Source organism: Tiliqua scincoides, chromosome 1 (genome assembly GCF_035046505.1).
Source record: "Tiliqua scincoides isolate rTilSci1 chromosome 1, rTilSci1.hap2, whole genome shotgun sequence".
Lineage (NCBI taxonomy): Eukaryota > Metazoa > Chordata > Lepidosauria > Squamata > Scincidae > Tiliqua > Tiliqua scincoides.
Genome location: NC_089821.1, coordinates 308,889,291 through 308,910,035, shown reverse-complemented (window position 1 = coordinate 308,910,035; position 20,745 = coordinate 308,889,291). Strand labels below are relative to the sequence as shown.

The 20,745-nt window shown below is 42.8% G+C and overlaps 1 protein-coding gene across 1 annotated transcript; it reads right to left on the bottom strand.

The window, feature by feature from the left end:
• Positions 1-1,214: 1,214 nt before the first annotated feature.
• On the bottom strand, positions 1,215-20,441 carry NAA30 (N-alpha-acetyltransferase 30, NatC catalytic subunit). The gene is made up of 5 exons (XM_066621861.1): positions 20,353-20,441; positions 19,588-20,271; positions 12,194-12,317; positions 8,757-8,812; positions 1,215-3,028 (listed from the first exon to the last, which is right to left on the bottom strand). Exons 2-5 carry the CDS (start codon positions 20,266-20,268, stop codon positions 2,891-2,893), a joined length of 999 nt encoding a protein of 332 aa, XP_066477958.1. The 5' UTR covers positions 20,269-20,271; positions 20,353-20,441; the 3' UTR covers positions 1,215-2,890.
• Between the last annotated feature and the right edge of the window lie 304 nt (positions 20,442-20,745).

Below are 20,745 nucleotides of genomic sequence, written 5' to 3'. Positions count from 1 at the left end.
AGTACATATATCCAAGTCACATTTTTAGCTTGACATGAAATCACTATAACCGTTTTCAGTGTTGTGGTTCAAGAATAGTTTTGCACCCAAGGGCAAACACAAACTTTTTGTTGTAGTGGTAGACATCAGAAAGTAAAGGATTCAAATAAGGACATTCAAGCAGTGGAACCACACATCTTGGTGCAGGAGCAGTGACTAGCAGCTAGAAACCCACAGCACACAGATAATTTCAAGCCCCAGTATTTGCTGCCAAATACTTTGCCATACAATGGCTACAACAGGTTCAGATAGCATTTTTCTAACATAGGGAAACTACACCCATTTCACTTAGCAGGACTGAGGTCTTGCAGGAGCTCCAGCAGCTGGGAAAGCACAAAAATATACCAAAGATCCAAATACACATAAAAAGCACACCTGACACAATTCTTCCAGGTCTGAACCACTTACCTGTAGTCTACAAATAAAGCAGTTCATGTCTGCATACTCTTTCATAACAAGCTAGTTGTCCATATACATGGGTCGATTTAAAGACCAGCAGGGAAATGAAAGGGAAGATTAAAATATACCACCCCTCACGTGAAGTCTAAAGTGGCACTAGTAGTAGATGCTTTTCCTCAGTCTGAAAAACTACTCTCCCTGTAATGTTCCATCACTAGAGGTGTTTGAAAATGGCATTATTTTACTCTTAAGTAAGCCCATTGTGTTCTGTAAGACTTACACTGTAATCCTATCTTTCTTACCAGAAACAAACACCTCTATCACTTCTGGCTTGATATGTGATTCAGTTTTTACTACGAAGGCTTCAAGTATTAGCAAGACATTTCCAACTATGAGTTCAGTCTTCAAACCTGATATTTATACATCTGACCTGTGTGAATATTCACATTTCATTTCAAAATGAAATTGGAGGGCACAGTTCTGCGGAAGCCCGATTCTCCTGGGCTCCCTGCTTTACTGTTGTGGAGTATCCTGCAATGACATGAGGACATGATTTGAGTTGCACTGCCCAAGCCTTTGGCTCCATCAGTTGTGGACAGGTTTATCCAGGGCTACACTGGCATGGTTGGCAGTGTCCAGTAGAGTCTCTCTATGGGATGTTCTGTGTTGCTGAACATGGCATGTAGGTTTGGCCAACAAAGAACGGACTTCTCATTATAAAGAGCTCCAATTCAGGCATTTAAATATGTGAGAAGCAATGTGTCCAGAGAGGAGTGCCAGTTTTAAATTAAAATCATTTATTTTTTCCCAAATACAATTCACAACTTATACATAGTGGGGGAGATGCTCAGTCTGTGCAAAATAAGGATGGCCTTCCTTTAAACCTACACTGTCCAGAATGGGTCTTTTTTTCTTCTGAAGTGTGACTGGAGGTCAGGTCCTCACAGATGTACAGCAACTCAAACCATTTTACAACATGACAAGTTGAATCCTTAACATACAACGTATTAAGGCAAAGTTGAATTCTGAAGGTTTTCCTCTCAGTATAAGGAAGCAATTTATTTTTTCTATGAGTCATCTAGGGTCTTTATTTTTTTGCTAATATATACCAATGTTGTCATTGCCGAACTGCCAAAAAGAAGAGATCTGTTTTACATATTGCACTGACAGACAGAAGAACACACTGTGTAACTGCTGGAAAAGGATGTTTTTAGATAAGTCTGTGTAGCCCATTTTTTAAAAGGGGAAGTTTAAGCCAATCTTTTGACACACCTCTGCCAAATTATTCAGAAGGAAATTAAAACTGCAATAATTTTGGCTTTTTGAAAAAAAATTTTTAGAGAAAATGAAAGCAGCTTAAAATTGATGCAGTGCATCTTAAATTTTCAATACCAAGAACCAAGACTGACACTTTAAGAACATGGAAGGAAACCAATATGAATTCAGACCAAAATGAAGTTGTTCCAACTGCTTTAGAATAATGGTTCTTTAGCTAATCTAGTGATAGTTTTGATTAAATTAAAAAAATCAACCCAATTTACATTAATTTGCTAGTTTTTTTTTTAAAAGATCCCTCACTCTCTTTAAAGAAAAAAGTGCATCATACTCCCTTTTAGCAGCTACTCAAGTTTTCAATATAGCTTACACTTCTTGCTATAAGAGAAGGGCTTTCCAAGCCCTCACCTGGGAGAATCCAAATTATTAAAGTCTGAAATAATTTATTATCAAATCCAGAATTTAAATAAAAGCCGTTCTTGCAAAGACAAAAACAAAAAAAAATCAAGAAAGGAAAAGCATGCACTCAAAAATTAGCTGTGGAGACAAATATACGTATCTATACAGGCACTGGCAGACGCAATTTAATTGTTACCATTACTCGATGTAACACACATCCCACCCTACAATACATTTTTTCATTCACTAATCACTGAGGTACCAATATTTAAGAATGGAAAGTTCAGTATTGAAAAATAAAACCTAAAGTTGAAGCCTTGTCATTTCCCCAGGAAAAAAAAAACTATGGTGAGTTTTGTATGAAATGTTAGTATACTTATAGAATTTTACAATCTACATTGGCTCTCTTGCTCTCTGGAACCAAAAAAAGTTGCATTCCACACACAGGTTCTTGGACAAAACGTTAACCGTTTATGTAACAGGAGTCAGTAGAATTGCAAAATGAAAAAAGGGATCTTGGCTACCTACTGGCACATCTTCTTGGTTACCAAGAGGATCTGAAGTTTGAAACAACCTGCTGTAAATTCAGAACAAGATGCGCCATGCCACACAGTGCAACGATTTAGGTGCGACACTCGATGAGACACTCACAGAGAAGAGCTGCATGGAAGTTATTACGTCCATCTGCAAAGCAATTCCACACAAATTGCATTGCATGCAAAAGGACGCCGCCAAATTGGTTGGGAAGGGGAATCCTTGGTGCAATGATGACCTCCTATTAACGCAGCCACAGTTTAAGACGCAGTGCATCCACTCCATTTAAATAGTATCTGAACAGCCTCTTGTCTCGCACAAAGCCAAGGTTCTCGTAAAGTTTCAATGCAGATTTGTTTGTGATCTCTGTCTCCAGGACAACCTACAAAAGAAGATACATTTTTTTTCTAATGGTTGCTGCATTCTTTAGGGACTGTAGAGAATAAAGCTAAACTCCTGGGCAGAAACTTGTGAAATTATGCTGAGGAAAATGGCACAAAATTTCAAGGTACAAGAAGCAATTTATCATTTCATAGCCCAATTCCTTCAAAGTGCAAGTTCAGTGTGCTTCCTAAAAGCAACAAGTGGCCAACTATTGTTTGCCTTTTCAGAACATCTACCAGTTATCAATAAAACACTGACAGTACACTTTTAGGACACTCCCCCACACACACACACCAGTACAGGTGAAACTGTGAGCAAACCTTATCCAATATTGATTTTATCATAATCATATCAAACAATCATCTTGCTTATAATTTAGTGAACCTACTGGGACACTGATTTGGCTTGAGATTTGTCAGCTGAACATGCCTATGCTGAATACTCAATGGTATTCTCCCCTATTTGTGCGCCCCACATATTCCAGCTTGGATTGGGAGACTGCCAGCATTCAAAAGAGCTGAAAGTCATGTACACAACTTGGTTTTTAGCGGCCAGAGATGGACAGAGAGGGGTTCAAGCACTTCATGATTAACAGTACTACCTGGTACTAGGAAGGCAGAAGATGTTCTGAACTAATGTAGCGCTGCAGTGAATGACTGAATGCAGGTTAACACATTGAAATGTAATCCAGGCAAGACCAAGAAGCTGTTGGTCAGTAGGACAGCCAATTTGGGATGGGAGCTGCAACTTCTCCTGGATGGGACTATACTTCCTCAGAAAGAATGCAGTTCAAAGTATATTTCAAATTAATAAGCTGTTGCACCCACCCTATGCACCTAGAATGGAGCTAGGTGTAAACCAAACACCACAACATTTCCCCAACATTAGCTTCCAGAAATATTCACTTTTACTGGCAGCTTTCACTTGTGCCATTGCTCAGTCACCATTCTGAGCATTTAAATCCAAGAAATCTGGGTTCTCACAGCTCTAGGATATTCATAGGTTGTGCATCCATAAGTATAACTATTGTATCTAAAGAGAACACCTTTCAGTTCTTCACTGACAGCTGCAACACTGAGAGACTGAAGGGACCCAGAAACTCACACATGGAGTCTGGCAATTGCCACTTCAGGATTTCTCTCAAGTTAAGCACAGCTAACAGAGCGTTACTCTGTTTAATACACTGCAACTCTTCAGCCAAGCTTCTCACTTGTGCAGAAGAGCAAGCACACTATGGGACCACACAACAACTGTAACACAGTCATTGCGTGTTCTATAGTGCAGTAGTTATTAAACTGTAGGTCTGGGAATCAAGAGAGGGTTGTGACCCTATTTTTGATGGTTCATGAAATTGACAGGGCAGATTAGGCTATGTGCTACTTGGGGGGGGGGGTTCTGCTGCCCAATCACCATTATAGCCACACACCTTAGCATTTATAAATCAGACAGCAGCCTCTAGGGCCTCTAAAAAGTTTTGAAAACCACTGCCATAGTGTGCTTGATCTACACAAGTGAGAAGCTGAGCTTTGTTTAAAGCACTGCAACTCTGAGTCAGCCAAAGTAACACTCTGCTGGATATGCTTAGCTCAAGAGAAACCCTGAACTAGCAATTGCCAGACTCCACGTGCGAGTGTTTGGGTCCCTTCAATCTTTAGGGCTGCCATGTTTCCCTTAGGTCAGGCCCTGGAACTTCTGGGACCCAAGGGAACCCACAGGAAGAGGGAGAACAGTGATATCTGGAGCAGGAGATGGAAATCTTCAAAAGCATGTTGCATCTCAAATTGACAGCCTTGCATCTGTAGCTAGCTTTCACTTTAGTTACAATAGTACCCGTCAGGGCTTCCATCTAAGCAGTGCACCAATTTCACAATGAAATCTTGCTACCTGATCAACTGAATGAGCGTATCACCACAATAATATGAAATAAACCTACTTAAGGGCGGGGCTATAAAAAGCTTGACTGATGAAAACAAATGAAAATTAAGCTATTTTTTTCAGCTTGCTCATAAATGTCATAAGATGTGGAACTGAGTGTGGGTTTTATCAAAATGCTCTGAAACAATGGTTTTCAAACTTTTATTAACAGGACCCGTATTATAGAGTAAGAATCTATCAGGACCCTCCAGAAGTGATGTCATGACTGGAAGTGACATCATCAAGCAGGAAATTTTTTTTTAACAATCTTAGGCTGCAATCCTACTACCCAGACTTACCCAGGAGTAAGTTCCATTTACTATCATTGTTAAAAGCATATACATAGTAGCCTGTTATAAATACAGATCTGTAATATTTCCCCAAACACAGTCATGCCATTGGGAGCATCAAGTCTAATATATTAAAAATAAAATTTCAAAATGAATTGGAAGCCACCTGAAATTGGCTAACAACCCTCCTAGTGGGTCCCAACCCACAGTTTGAGAAACACTGCCATAAAAGACTTGACTTACTGTAATGAAATTCCCCCACTCCCCCTTCTTATTTTGGCTGTTTTGACCTCCTAGGATAGCTTTGGTAATGAGTGAGCATCCTGAAGCTGCCTCTGTGACATTTCAGTGTAAAGTCAGATCTGGCTATTGCCAGTTGGGGAAAAAGGGACAGTAAATGACTAGTAAACAAAACTTTAGTCAGCTCATTGATCTGTAAATTCCCCAGAGCTGGAAAATTAAAGGGCTCAGATGACCCCAAGTAACCAATCCAACAGGTGAATCCAGGTGATGCCCACAGGTTATAAGAAGCAAGTAGGAAAACACCCCACTGCACATTTGCCCTAGGGTCTTTCATCTGGGACATCCCGCAAATAGACAAAAGTCACCATATATCTTTCCAATTAGAAACTCTTTGACAGCAGAACAAAGCACTCAGTGACTCCTTAAGGAGTAGTTAAATGCTGATATTCAAATTTACTGGCATCATGAGCACCTGGAAGTTCCCCTTTTGGGGAACTTCCCCTATTGGGGAAAGTCCATGTATTAATAAGTTCACACACAAAAAGATGCCTAAAGTCAGGATTTCAACATCATTTTTGATTTGTTAGTCTGGTAGGTTCAAAATTCAGGAGTCTCAAAATTCAGAAATCGCTTCAAAACACAATTAAGAAAACTGAGCCAGAGTTTGCTGTGATGACCAAATTGACAAGTCATTATTTTTGATAAGCTAATAAACCAGAACCGAAGACTACGGTTTGAGGGAGATTTTGAAAACCACAGTTTATAATAGTTACAATTTTGTATAATATTCAAGTTGATGAAGCAAAATTTCAGCTGTTGCTCTGTATACCTAGAGCTAGGTACTGAGCAGAGGGAAAATGGACAAGCAGCTCTATCCATTGTTTGCATTTTTAGAAACTCAACCCATGTGCTGGATTTGCAACACAGGTAAGTATAAAACCACAGTTTCGGTGTCTGAATAGAGACAGTTTCAAAATCACTTTTAATCTATTATCTTGTTATGTCCCAGTTCATTGAATTAGCCATGGGCAAAGAAAATAAGTATCAGATTTAAGAAAGCTGGCAGACATTTTACAGTACAAACCTACCGGATAAAAAGTTTTATGTGTTACAGTGAGAACCCAAAATTTGTTATAACTGGAAGCTCCAAAGTGCATTCAGGAATCCTGTTATTGGCTATTAAGACCTATAAACTACCATGTCAATGGACTGAAAATATCTGTAATTATTACCTCCAGGTTTTCACCAATGGACACAGCAGTTACTAGGTAATACTAGGACTTCCGAAGATGATTCAGAGCTTCCAGTTGCCACTACTTCTAATGGAATTTTGTGGTTTCACTGTAACAATAGAATTCCCATTCAAGGTGGCAGAACCTTCTGGGAAGTTGCAAAAGTGTTTTTAAAGTCCCAAAGAGACACTCAAGATAATCACTAACCTGCAGATATGTACACAACACAAATCAGTCATGATACTATGATATTGCATAAGAAACAGAGCTGGCCTCATATCATAATGTTTAAAAGGATAGAAAAGAATACTGATCAGTACAGTTGTGATTTAATTCTGTTACTTATTCACTGCACTTGCTTCTTAGAACTTCTCTCTTATACTACAACTGAATTATTCAGACAAGATGCACTACTATACCCAATTAAGGACTATCACCAATACATATCATTACACACTGGAAGAACCTAGAGTTTAATACTAAATATTAAAATGCTCAGGTGCTCCAACTACAATACAACAATGAATCCTTACAAAGTCTAACTTCAAACCTTTTAATTGAAGTGGTATTAACGCGTTACAGTTTGGGCAAAGAGTACAAAAGTGGCCAAGCTAAAGAAGCAGACCCACTCTCAAAGCCATCAAGATCACCAGGAATTCATTATAGCATGGAAGACATATTATGAGGGGCAGAATGCTAGAGACCCACTGAATAGAGAAAAATTTTCAGCGTTGATAAAAGCAGACATCCGTCTGTATTCCTCAACCTAATGTTTTCATTACAAGATTCCACTAGGCTTTTATGAGCATAAAAGAAAATGCAAGTGTTTAATGTTTATGGTAACTAAAGTTGTGCCTGCTTGTGCAAGAGAAAGAACAGCCAGATTCTCTAAGGAAGCGATTCTCACCCTTTTTAGCCCAGGACCCACTTCTGAGAATGACAATCTGTCTGGGACACACCAGAAGTGAAGTCAGCAACCTGGAAGTGATGTCATAGCCAGAAATGACATCATCAAACAGGAAGTGACATCGCTGTGATGTCAGAGCCGGAAGTGATGTCATCAAGCAGGAAGTTCTTGTCTTGCAACCCCAAGGCAGCCCATCCCATCAAGGCAGCCAAGCTGACAAAGGCTGGTGTGGAGAAGCATGGCTGGCTTGTCCACGTTTCTCCCAGTCCTTCTTTCCTGCAATCCAAGCCTGCACTCCCTGATTGGCCCCACTGAGGGAAGCCTCCAAGTGCAGAGGGAGGTCCAGCTGGAAGGCAGCAGCACACTTTCTGGGAAAAAACGGCACTCTACTTTCTTTGCACATGTGCAAGCCGCTCTTAGTTACGTCTCAATGCTGGGAAGCTTAAAATGGCAACGCCCAGACTTTGCCCACTTCCAAAATGGTGCCACCTAGGTCTTTTGCCATCTTCCAAGATGGCTGCTGCCAGCTTCTCGCGACCCACCAGAAATCAGATCATGACCCACCAAGTGGGTCTCGACCCACAGTTTGAGAACCACTGCTCTAAGGGACTCTGTTTTGCCAAGACAGGACAGTAGAGGCTGTTCACCAAGCAGCGGTTAGGAGTCAATCAGATTTAAAAAAGAGGCTGCAGGGCAACAGTGATGCACAATACCAAAAATATAATACCAAGATATAATAAATGAAGATAAGCCAAGGTAAGTTTTATTCATGGAAGCTCGTTTACCCATTTTAAAGAATAAAACTGAAGTGTCTCAATTTAAAATAAGCCAAATAATGTTAAGGTTGTAGTCTGCTGTGCAAGGCAGAGTTACCAACTACCATTATTTGATATGACCAATTCTTTAATGGCTGGAGATGCACACATGAGTTAACAGTCTTCATGGCTACCACTGCTGTCTAAAGGAGACAATTGCTGACTTTCTTGGAGTCATACTAAGCACTTAGGATACTATGTCTTTCTGACTGCATTCTCTATTTTCCACTTACTAAAGAGTTACATTGCAAAAAGCTTTTAAAAGGAAGACCTTCAAGAAAAGCAAAGCAAGAAGACAATTCCTTGAAAGGAACAAATGACTCACCTCATCGCAATCTCCTTCTACCATGGCATAAATAGCTTTCTTAACCAAGTTTGTACCTAGAATACAAAGTTAAAAAACAGACATTTAACTACAACATTCCAACACAAAACAGCTCCTACAGTATAATGACCTTATATAGCAAATGTATCTATTAGTAGTTTAAGGAAATTCAATAGTTTTATAAAATAACAACAGCAACCAAGGCAAAGGAAATCCCAGAAAGGAGAAGGTCCACTGGGCCCTTGTTTAGTCAAATTCCATTTCCAAACCTGGTTTAGATAACTTATGCCCATTTTAAGCTAATTAGTTCCCTCTTCACTTGAAATAGCCCTAATTCTGCAGAAAGCACTGGTAGGTACTGCCCCACCACCAGGGTGGCTTGCCCTGTTCAACCTGCAAAGGTCCCCCTTCCTTCCCTCTACCACCAGTAGCTTCTTTGGCCAATCAACACCTTGGTTCTCAGCAGTTCTTGGATATGGCAACCACACACTAGTCTCCAGCAGTCTCTGTTCCAGCAGTCTTCCATAGTCTCCGTCCGTCCATCCTCTTTCCTCCAAGCTCCTTCCTTCTACACCCATACCTTTTCCTTCCTCCAGGTGCTGCTTTCATCCTTCCAGACCTTGTTGCCTCTAGTGGCTGCAGCTGTGCAACACACCCACTGCTGAAAGCTTAGGTTTTAACTCCATGCTTCCCAGGCCTGACTGGGCAAGGGGCCACTGCTGACACCACACCCTATCTCCTTGAAGGATCTTGCACATTTCCATTACAGCCCTCTACTTCTACTTCAGGTATGGACAAAGCATATCTGTGACCAAATTCAAACCAGAGAACAAGTCCATCTGGTCTGCAACAGAACAAACTAAGTGGACTGGAAAAAATGTGGGGTAAACAAAAAGACCCAAAATGTTTTACATCTTGACATATACAATTAACACTCCAGAATTTTTTTAAAACACTTAACAGGGCACATTGCCTTCATTAAGAAAAAACCAGTGCTGCCCAAAATAAGATACTTTCACGACACTCTCCTCTAAAACCATTCATTCTATATTTCTTCCTTCGGGGCAGACAAGTGTCTGTGTTCTGATTTCCTGTACTTGCTTCACACAGCATAGCAGCTAATGTATTTCAGAAGCATGCCTTGCACGTAAACAAAGCATACCAGCCTTTAATAGGATACTGCAAGAACACGGGAAAAGCTCAGAAATGAATACCTCACCTCTCTGAACAAACAGAATGCTAAGTTGCCACCAAAGAGCTGGTGGTGGGATAGAGAAATCCTGAAGTCTATGCCCCAAAGGACTCTTGTGATCATTACCACAGACAATGCACTGCACTTATGGCCTGAAACAACCACCCACAATCCACTTGCCATGACTGCCATGGTGAATGACCCTCCAGGCAAGTTAGCATGAGGCTTGGTTCTGTTGTGTTCAGCTTCAGAGCACCTCTGAATACAATCACAAATACAAAATGCTTGTTGGTGACAAGAACAAAATTTGGATGATTAACAAGGACAACCAAAATTTGTTGCCCCCCCTAAACCTAAAGGAAAATGTCAGGTTATGCTAGAAATTATCAGTTTCTGGAACCAAGCTCAGAGAAAAAGTGTACCAGGGAGGCAAGGAGAGCCAACCTACTCTAAAAATGTTTCCAGCCTCAGAGTGGGAGATTCACTATTTTTCATTCACAACACTGAAGCACACATTAACAATTATGGTGGAAAACATGAAAGTTATCTCCTGACTTGACATGTATAAGAGGCAAATGCAAGGATTCACAACTAGTTCTCAATTCTCAGGTTGGACCCCTGCTAACTGGGTAAGACGCACTTTTTCAAGCAGGTACTCCTCCTGTATTTAGCAGGGGGAGAGTAACTGGCCCGTCTCACCCCAGCAGTGTCTTTTCTAGTGACTGTCTGCTGGTGTTCCTTTGCATCTTTTTAGATTTGGGACAGGGAGTCATTATTTGATTTTCTCTGTAAACCACTTTGTGAACTTTTGTTGAAAAGCGGTATATAAATACTGTTAACGATAATAATAATCCGAATTCCTGAGAGATATCACCTATTTATAGCATAGGCAGATAAAAAGACTAGGGCAGAAGCTTCCAAACTGGTGGGTCGCAACCCCCCAGGGGAACCAGAAATAGGCAGCAATGCAATTGCTATGATCACATGACTGCAGGTCAGGAAAAGGTTTTTTCCACTTACTTGGGAGATAACCCACTTCTGGTTTTTGTCCCAAAACATGAAGTGGATTTTTCTTTTTTCAACATTTTCAAGCCTTGGGGAGGGCTGCAGAGGGGGTTGTAGGCTTCCTAGATTCTCCAAAGAGCAACAGCAATCCCCAGGTAAATGAAAAATCCCTGCCCTGCAGTACTGCGTTCATGGAGATTGTGTTGCGGCGCCCCCCCCCCCCGCAAAGACTAACAAAGTTTCTAAAGGTAGGACTTTGGGAACAACCACTGAACTGGGGATTTCATGGTGCAGCAACCACTGTCATATTGCACCAACACCTGAGATTTTCTTAGAAATCTGATCTTTAGCACCTTTCACTGATTTCACAATGGTTCAACCCAGCAGGCGAGAAGGCATAGTTATCATCTGGGAATGGGCAGCTGGTGACTTCATAACATTCTGGTTTCAGCTTTCACTTTGGCATTTTTATTTCTACTCTCTCAGAACGGATACATATACAGGGAGGGCATTCGGAGCAGAAAGGCTTCTACTGAGCTGCATTATCAAGTGCATGTTCTTAACATGATCTACATATCTATTTGAATAAACATGAGATTCGCCATGCACCACTAAGTATTTCACAAAGAAATTATTCTACAGGGGAATAATGTGATTTATGACATGCCTTTCTTTCATCATGGAACGCGAGATGGCATACGTGGGGCATACATACAAGGGACATGGCATACATGGGAAATTCCCATCTGCCACTGACCAGATACAAGCCCTGCTTAGCTTCTACTAGGTTGCTGTATCCAATGCCCTTAGATCATGTCATGGGAACTGATTTGGGAATAATAAAGTGAAGAGCAATGAATTTAGGCTGGAATTCTATTCACTGACTTGGAAGTAAGCCCCATTGAACTCAATGGAGCTTACATCTGAATGGACCTGCGGAGTACAGTAATGCAGTTAAGTTACTTCATTCTCAATGTTTTGCACACACCCTAATTATTCCAAATTCATTTCTACAATTAGACAGACTTGTAATGTATTTATTTTTAGGTAGTGAAAAAGGATATTCCCAACAATCTAACAGGGGCCCATGGACTGCAAGGAGGTGCTAGAATGCTGCACACTACCCTGTATTAAAATCACAGTTCAAGAGAATCTGTGGTCCAGCAGGGTGTCTGAGTAAGTTTCCCCCTGAAGAATCTATTCAGGAGAGCAACAGAAAGGACAAAAAGGTGATTCTTACCTATGTTTTTTCTTCTGTATTTGGAATCCACTGCTAACATGGCTATATAACCTCTTCGGAACATCTTTTTGTGCATATCCAACTTGCAGACGATGGCACCTACGCACTCATCTCCTACCATTGCCTTTGAAAACAAACAAACCCAAAACATTTTTTGCAGTTTAAGGTGGCAGTGAGCAGTGCTACAAAAACCCATAATCACAGGCAGAATTACTTTTTGATTCTAACAACAACTTTATGTCTAACGACAGATGATTTCTAAAAATGTATCACCTAGTAACAGAAAGTGTACATTAGACATTTTACAGCATGGCAACTTTCAGGTTCACTTTCTCAAAGCAGTAACATTACACTAATTGGACTCGGTCTCGTCTAGCCCAAGTTCTATCCGTCCTACACAGAACTTCGTAAAGTTATGCCAAGGAAAACCATCCAAGATCAGCAACGAAACCACTATCATGTGCTTTTACTGGCATGAGGAAAAAGGTTATGAAATCCCAAGCAGAAAGTAGAATACTAGACATAAGCTAAGCACTATTTAATTTGGACTAATGAGCTGCTTTAATGATATAATGCTTGCCGTTGAAGTCAAAGGGAAGACTCTGGAGGTTATTCTGGAATAACTGGTTTAACTGCACAACTAAGTCCAGATTTTGAAATGTAGCCTGGCAAACTTCAACTCCATTTCTTCCCCTTGAAAGAAAAGCTGTATCACTTTTTATTTAGGAGCTCAAAACCCAAGAATTTGCCCCAAATCCCATTTTCTCCCTCTCCTTTTCTTACACACACATACTTTATATGTATAGATTACTTGCCAGAACACCATTTTCTTCTAAGGGTTTCAAAAGCACTGCACTTGCCAATCAACCCAATGCTAGTAAGACATCTCTACTTGTGTTAAGTGTACATTTTCTAATGCAGCAGGTTCACTGCTGTCTATTTATGACATGCTCCCAACTTAATCTTGGAATCAGAAAGTTACAAAAATAAGACTGGAGGAAAAAATGCACAAAACCACAAAACACCACACAGGACAGACATTTGTCAAGGTAGAAGGGTTGATGTAAGAGAAATAATTTTAAAATGCCCTCAGATCTTCCAGAATTACTTGAACAGAGGAGACCTATCTGAGATCTCATTTTTGCACCAATACTTGTGTTTATTTGTTAAAAAATTCAGCCTGTCACATCATTTTCTTAATTCAGACTTGACGGAGACATGAGCTGGTGGGCTGAAAGGCAGATTTTTAAAAAACCTGAAGAAAAAGGAGGGGCTCTTCAAGTTTACTTGGTTTCCAGTTTCTAGACGAATCTGGGCAATTGTTTTCGAGTTCTGGAAAAGGAAAAAATCCCCCACCTGCACTAAGAGCTTGCCTCAGACTTTGCATGTATTTTATATGCACCAGTCAGTTAAGAGATGTTAGCGCACAGCTGAATCTCTGAGACCACCATTTTTTTGTGCATCAAAGGCACATGATATAGACAGAACTATTACTTAAAGAGATACTAGTGGCGAAAATACAAAATCACTTCAAAATCAGGCAGCTTAACAAACCAGAGGCACAATCTAGTCAGAGTTAAGTAAATCCCAAGGAAAGGTTTAAGCAGGTGCCTAATTGCGCCACTTAGATCAATGGGGCTTACACGGGTATTAATGCCTCAAGTTCAAGGTCACATGACACAGTATGCAATAGACTTACTCGTCTTGCCAGTGAACAGTGCTTGCAAAGCATGATATACACAACTGACAGCTTGATCTTTAAAAATACTTATGCTGGCACACAGCCTCATGTTGTGCCTTGTGCTGGCACAGCTGCTGCACCCTTAGAGTTTAAATGGAGAAAGTCAGCCTTAGCCATCCTAAGTTGACAGACTAGAGGTTTTTGCACAGTGCAGTATTTCCAAAATGTTTTCAACTCATGGATACCTTGACCTACTGGGCCATTGGCTGCAGTTCCCCATTAGGGCTACAGTCTGATGTGTTGTATAGGCAGCAGGTTTTTCACAAGGATTCTGCAGCTTTCTGTCTGGTTTCCATGGCTCCCTGGGGAGCCACAGCTCACACTTTGGGAACCACTGATAGTGGCTTCTAGGCCTCATTGCACCATATATTGAAGGATTTTTCAAGCAAACATCACCATTGAGGTCATGAACGAAAGCTTTTTGCCAAGGTCCTACATAGCTCCCAAGGTCTTTATAAACATCACAGCCAGCCAACTTAAAAACACAGAAAACGCACTAAAACAAACATGTTTATCCAGAAATGAAGTAAATGCCCACATCATGCAGGTCAGATGGCTGGTTTTGCAAAAGTTCTACTAGTTTTGCAAATCATTTACTAATTTATTTTACTATGTAAATCGCTTTGTGAACTATTCCTGTTGAAAAAGTGATATACAAATACTCTTTATAATAAGGTAAATAGAAAAGCGACCACTTGGTTACAGGGTTGCAAACCACATCCCAGCTACCTTGCAATGGTGCTAAGTAGTATTTACAGAGAAAAGCAAATGTGAACAAAGTGGAAGATTCTCAGCCCTGGCACCCATGGGTCCTTCTCCTTGAGCACAATCAGCATCCAGAATCCTGCCATACTGTATGGAGAAGAGCCTTTTCCCATGTTTTTTTAAATCTCCCATAAGATAGCTAAATGAACAATATTTGGTTCTCCAACACTATAAGGAGATGCCACAACATTTGGGGCTTGGGAGTCTAGAAAAAGGCAACAATGCAAGATAAGGGTTTGTAAGATGGTGAGGACAGAGTTTTACTCCCTTTCCCAAAACACTAGAACCCAAGTGTCCTAGTGTTTCATCCATTGAAATTAATGGGCAGGCGATTCAGAACAGTCATAAGAAAGAATTCTTTCCACCCAAAACATAACTTGTGGAATTCACTACATGCAGCAGTAATGACCACTAGCCTAGGCAGCTTGAAAAGAGAATTAGAGTAATTTGTAGACAGCAAATCTATCACTGGCTACCAGTCATGAAAGGTATGCACTACGTCCAGGTTCAGAGGCAGTGTGTCTCAATACCTGTTTCTGGGAAGGAACAGCTGCATGGGGCTACCTGCCTATGTGTTCTGTTCATGGGTGTCCCAGAGATAGCGGATTAGTCACTGTGAGAAATGGAATGCTTGAACAGATGGAATTTCCTGCTCTGACACTGCAGGGCTCATAGCCTGGGCCAATGTGATGTCTAAACTGGATCAATACTCTGCAAACGCATATAGTAGTTGGCAACCTTCAGTCTCGAAAGACTCTGGTATCGCGCTCTGAAAGGTGATTCTGGAACAGCGTCTAGTGTGGCTGAAAAGGCCGATTCGGGAGTGACAATCCCTATACGCAGACGCATATAGCGCAACCAAATTGTTCAAAAGGGAACTATCCCCTTTGAGTAGTTTAATTTTCAGCCTAGTGAAGCAAACCTGCACCCCATGAGGGTCGTTTCAAGACTTATACTTTATTTACTAGCAGAGAATTCATCTTCAGCACTAACAGGGATTCAACCTACATACATTAAGCATACTGTTTCCAAAACAAATGTTTAAGCAGGGGAGAGTTTCAGTTCCAAAGAAAAACTAAACACCTCTCCAAAACATTACTAACAGACACTTATCCCAATCTTCATTTTACTGCTTAAAACATAAAGCATGCAACATACAGGAGTTTATTGTGTTATGGGGGAAAGTCTAAGTTGTGGGTTTTGTTTTTTCAGATACAAGCAAAAATTTAGTAAAAACATTTTATGTTTGCTAATGGAAACTTCCTCAGAACCACTAGCACCAATAAACACTGAAACCCATAAAACACGCTGTTTGATTGCCTACTAGAATACCTTCACAACTGCAGTTGCGTTGCATACCCTGGAGCAGCTATTTGGAAGTTCAATCCTCTAAATGAGTATTTAGAAACAAACCTCACAAGTGCCAGAAGCTGCACACAACAAAGATATTGGCTGACGCAAGTGGAAATGCTTAATCGCTTTTCTTAAAAGCAGATGCCTCTGAACATCCTCAGCCCTTTTACCAAATGCAGCATGAAGTCAGCATTAGACCAAAACATGGTGCTCAATTTTGCTGCTGGGGAAATTAGCTTTGGAAGTCTACACAATACACAATAAATTTAGGTGGTCGAAATCGGCTGCAGTCATGCGATTCTTAGAACACCAAATAAGAATGAGGAGCATTTGTGTTGATGATGCTGGGACGAAAAGCCAAGCCTAGAGTCTTTTCCCCCCAAATCATCATTCTTGACCCACCCTCACTTGTCCATCAACAGCTGATTCTCTACTCTCATGCTGCAAGCTCTTAAAAATACTTTGTCTCATCACCAATTTACACGCACAACATACTTCTCAGATCAACTGGTGTAAAATTCACACACACAAGTCCTGTTTGTAGAATTCCAGATCAGATTGGCCCTCTCTTTCCTGTGCAGCTGAAGACCAATTATTTTCTTTGGCATTTAGGGACTTTACTTTTCCTATACAGGTTTGGTTCCTATACAGAGAATTTGTTCTCTGCCACCATGCTGCATTACCCCAAGTTTGACATTTGCTGTTGCTCTAGGCTTAGGATCTTACTATCTTATTTTAAAGTTATTGTAAAGTCCTTTTCACTCATAGGAGGAGAAAAGCAGGGTAAAAATAATTGGGAGACCAGCTATACTCATGAAACAAGCTCCAGAACAACAATACTTACAACAAAACAAGAATCCCCACACAAGCACTTCTAAGAACCAAGACGTAATCCAAATACTTCAAAGTAAGTCTTGCATCTCCTTATATTTCAGCTTATTATCTTTATGAAATACATCAAGAAAACTGATTTTCCTTTGGACTCAGTCGAGCACTAGTTTTCAGTTATTTACTTTATGTGTTTGGTTCTGAAATCTGCTACTGCCTCTATACATGAAATTAAGACATGCAATCAACTTCTAAGACTGAAATCCAACTATTCAAGCAGACTGCAATCCAGCCTATTGTTTGCTATTTAAGGGGGACAGTATTGGCAACCTTCAGTCTCGAAAGACTATGGTATCGCGCTCTGAAAGGTGGTTCTGGCACAGCGTCTAGTGTGGCTGAAAAGGCCAATCCGGGAGTGACAATCCCTTCCACACCGGGAGCAAGTGCAGTCTGTCCCTGGTCTGTCTCCCTGGCTATGGGCCTTCCTTCTTTGCCTCTTAGCCTCAGACTGTTGGCAAAGTGTCTCTTCAAACTGGGGAAGGCCATGCTGCACAGCCTGCCTCCAAGCGGGCCGCTCAGAGGCCAGGGTTTCCCACTTGTTGAGGTCCATCCCTAAGGCCTTCAGATCCCTCTTGCAGATGTCCTTGTATTAAGGGGGACACCCAACCTCTTTTCACAATAGAACAAGCAACTTCTAACCTAGACAGTACAGCAGGGTAACTTAAATCAGGTTGGTAGATTTCCCCTGATTTCTTTCCTGTTACTACCTTCTTTGTAATTAATCCTTCAAAACTGAAGCCCCCTCCCAACAAACCTTAAGTCCTTCACCTAAGAGATGGATCACATTCACTGGGTTTTAGTGCAGAAACTGTGTATACATCAAGTTGGGTGCTGTGATCAAAGTGACATATAAAACCATTAACTATTTTGCCAACTTAAACAGGAACTTATTGTCTTAAAAAATTGGTAGTATATGCTACAGAAAATATCTAACAGTCTAGCTTCTTCTGTTTCAGCAGTCCTAAAGGTTTTTATGAGCCTTGTTACTCCATGACACCCTAACTATTCAACAGCTACTGTCACTGGGCAGCATTAAGTTGACAGAAAGGAAGAGGGAGCCACGAAAACAAGTATAGCATTATCAAGATTAAAGCAAACAGTCTCCAAATATGTATAAGGCACGTAAGATAAAAGCAATTGTTCAATTCTAACAGGAAGAACATATAGATGTTTTTAAAAAACAGTATAATTTTTGTATTCAAAAACTAACAAAGGATACTAAGTGTAAACTCATTACTATGAAATGGCCATTTTATAACCATCTTTACATGTTCTTATCAGCTCTTTTTAAGAACAAGTCAAGATGTCAAACTATACTAGGGATGTCAAGCAATTATCAGATCTTTATAATTGCTTTTCAGGAACATGGCTTTAAATCAAGTCTTGACCATGCACTAGTGTACCAATTAATGCAGCCATTTTCAACCACTGTGCCACAGCACACTGGTGTGCCGTGTGTGGTCCACAGGTGTGCCACAGGAATCTGAGGGAAGGTCATTTATTAGTAGGGTCAATAGGGATGTGAGCTCCCCACTGGTGGCATGGTGTGCCTTGGCAATTATCAAAAACCTGATGGCGTACCTTGACAGTTTTAATGCCTTGTCAGTGTGCCGTGAAATGAAAAAGGTTGAAAATTGCTGAATTAATGCAACAGCATTTAAAAAGCCATACTGTGTTGCATTCCTCTCCCCCTTCCCCTTGCAAAAGCTGCAGGATGATGGACAACTGGAAAAAAATGAATACAAACGTTTCATCACATGAAGCCATTTAAAATACAGGATGAGACTAATTATTCATGTGGGTTCCGTTCCAAGCACTCATGCTGATAGCAAAAAACGCACTATAGCAAATCAATTTAAAAAACAAAGTTTCTTTGCTCCTGTGATTTAAAAACAGCCTTGCTGACCTTTGTGATGTACAGCAAGAGTCATTAAGAAGACAATCCATCAAACAGTCCTCCCCTTCACTCAGCCCCTCCCTTCACCAATGCAAAGTGATCACCTTTCTTTCACATGCTCAGGGGGAAGGGAGTGATCACCTGGAGAGAGAAGGATTGATGGATTGTCAGCCAGCTGCCCCCCCCCATTAGGAAGGCTGTTAAAGGACTGTTCAGTTTTTAAAACTGATTTTAAAGGGGTGCATTTTCCCCCTTCTCCAGGGATCAGCACATTCCTTTTCATTTGCAGGGGCCATTAGTGTTGAGTCAAATCAGTGTATAAACAGGCTGCACCTGTACTTCTACCTGTACTTTTCTGTTTTGCTTGGCATTAAAGTCCACCATCCTTCATACCCAGTTGCTAATACACAGAGAAGTGACGTTTCACTGCACCAGTTTACACCGCATACACAAATACAGTTTGGGTTACACAGAACTCTTGGTAAGTCGAAGACACACCTGTCCCTATGCCAAGGCAACGGAGGTCACCACGCCTGCTGTTCCACCAAAGGCAGCAACCTCACTCGCGCACTCACTAGGAAGTAAGGACCGCTGGGCACAGTGGGAGCCGCTCCTGGCAGAGACGCACACCGCCGTGCTGGCCGGTGGCGGGCGAGGGCGGCGCTTCCTCCGGGGCTGAGCCCCACGGCGACTGCCGGGCAGCCTCCGGCACGCCTAGCCACTCCTGCGTCAACCTCCACCCCGACTTACCAGGAAGCAGAGCTGGGGCCAGTTGTGGATGAAATACCTATAGGTGTAGATGGAGTAGGGCTCGGACAGATCCTTGGTGATCAGTCTCATGATGTCGGGCATCTGCAGCTCGGACTGGTAGCGCACGTAGTGGGTGGCGAGGGCCTCCGGCGGGGCCCGGGGAGAGTCCGTGGGGGGGCCCTGCAGGCCGCAGGAGGCCAGGGAGCGGGAGAGCAGCAGCAGGGCCTCCTCCTCGCGCCCTGCCGGCCCCGGCCCCCGGCCCTCCTCCTGCTCCTCCTCCTCGGCCCCGGCCAGCCCGTTCCTGTCCCCCGCGGAGGGGGGCTGCGCAGTCCTCGCCTGGGGCCGGGGCAGGCGCTGCAGGGGGCCGGGCGGCTGCTGCTCGAGGCCGCCGCTCGGCGCCTTCCCCTTGAGGGAGCCCCGCAGGCGCAGCAGGTCCGGCGCGGCGATGAGCCCGTTCAGCTGGTGGGGGCGCCGGTGGGGGGGCGGGCAGGGCCGGCGGCGCCCCCCCCGCGCGCCCTGGTCGCCCTCCTCCTCCTCACGGGGCCTTCCTCGCCGCCGGCCTTCTTCCTCCTCCTCCTCCTCGGCGGCGGCGCCCGGCAAGGGCAGCAGCAGCGCGACGGCGTCTCCCGGCGGCGGCGGCGGGGCGAGGAGGCTGCTAGGCCCGGGCGGTACCTCGGCCATGTCCTGCGGGAGAGACAGCACCGTGAGGCTGGCCTGGCCCGGCCCCCGCCCGGCACCCCCCGCCCGGCCCGCGGCCCTCCTCACCCCGCAGTCCCCTCAGCGGTAGCGGCGGCTCCGCTCCCCGTCGCCAATCCTCATCCAGCGGCCGTAAAGCGACGCCGGGTTTCCTGTCAGGCCGCCGGAGCGAGAAAAAGAGCGCGACGTTTTGCGACGCCGCGCTTTACGGCCGGCGGCGGGTGGGGGCGTGGCCAGGCCTGGCCCGGATGCAACCCCACTCGCTCTAGTTGCCCTTGAGCGAAAGGACAGAGTGACGCGCAGGGGGCACTTCCGGGTAACGTTGGGCGAAAGCTCTCCCGCCTTCGCGGGTACCGTTTATTTGGGGCGAGGCAGACATGTCACTGCCCTGTCATCCCGCATTCCTCCCTATGGCTCCGCACCAGGAGAGAGAGAGAGAGAGAGAGAGAGCGCCATGGAATG

Coding starts and splice junctions, on each gene's coding strand:
- NAA30 (XM_066621861.1), bottom strand. CDS start 20,268: ATGGCCGAGGTACCGCCCGGGCCTAGCAGCCTCCTCGCCCCGCCGCCG. Junction 8,813..12,193: donor ATACAGAAGAAAAAACATAG/GTAAGAATCACC, acceptor TTTGTATTCTAG/GTACAAACTTGGTTAAGAAA. Junction 3,029..8,756: donor TAGAAGGAGATTGCGATGAG/GTGAGTCATTTG, acceptor CTTCTTTTGTAG/GTTGTCCTGGAGACAGAGAT.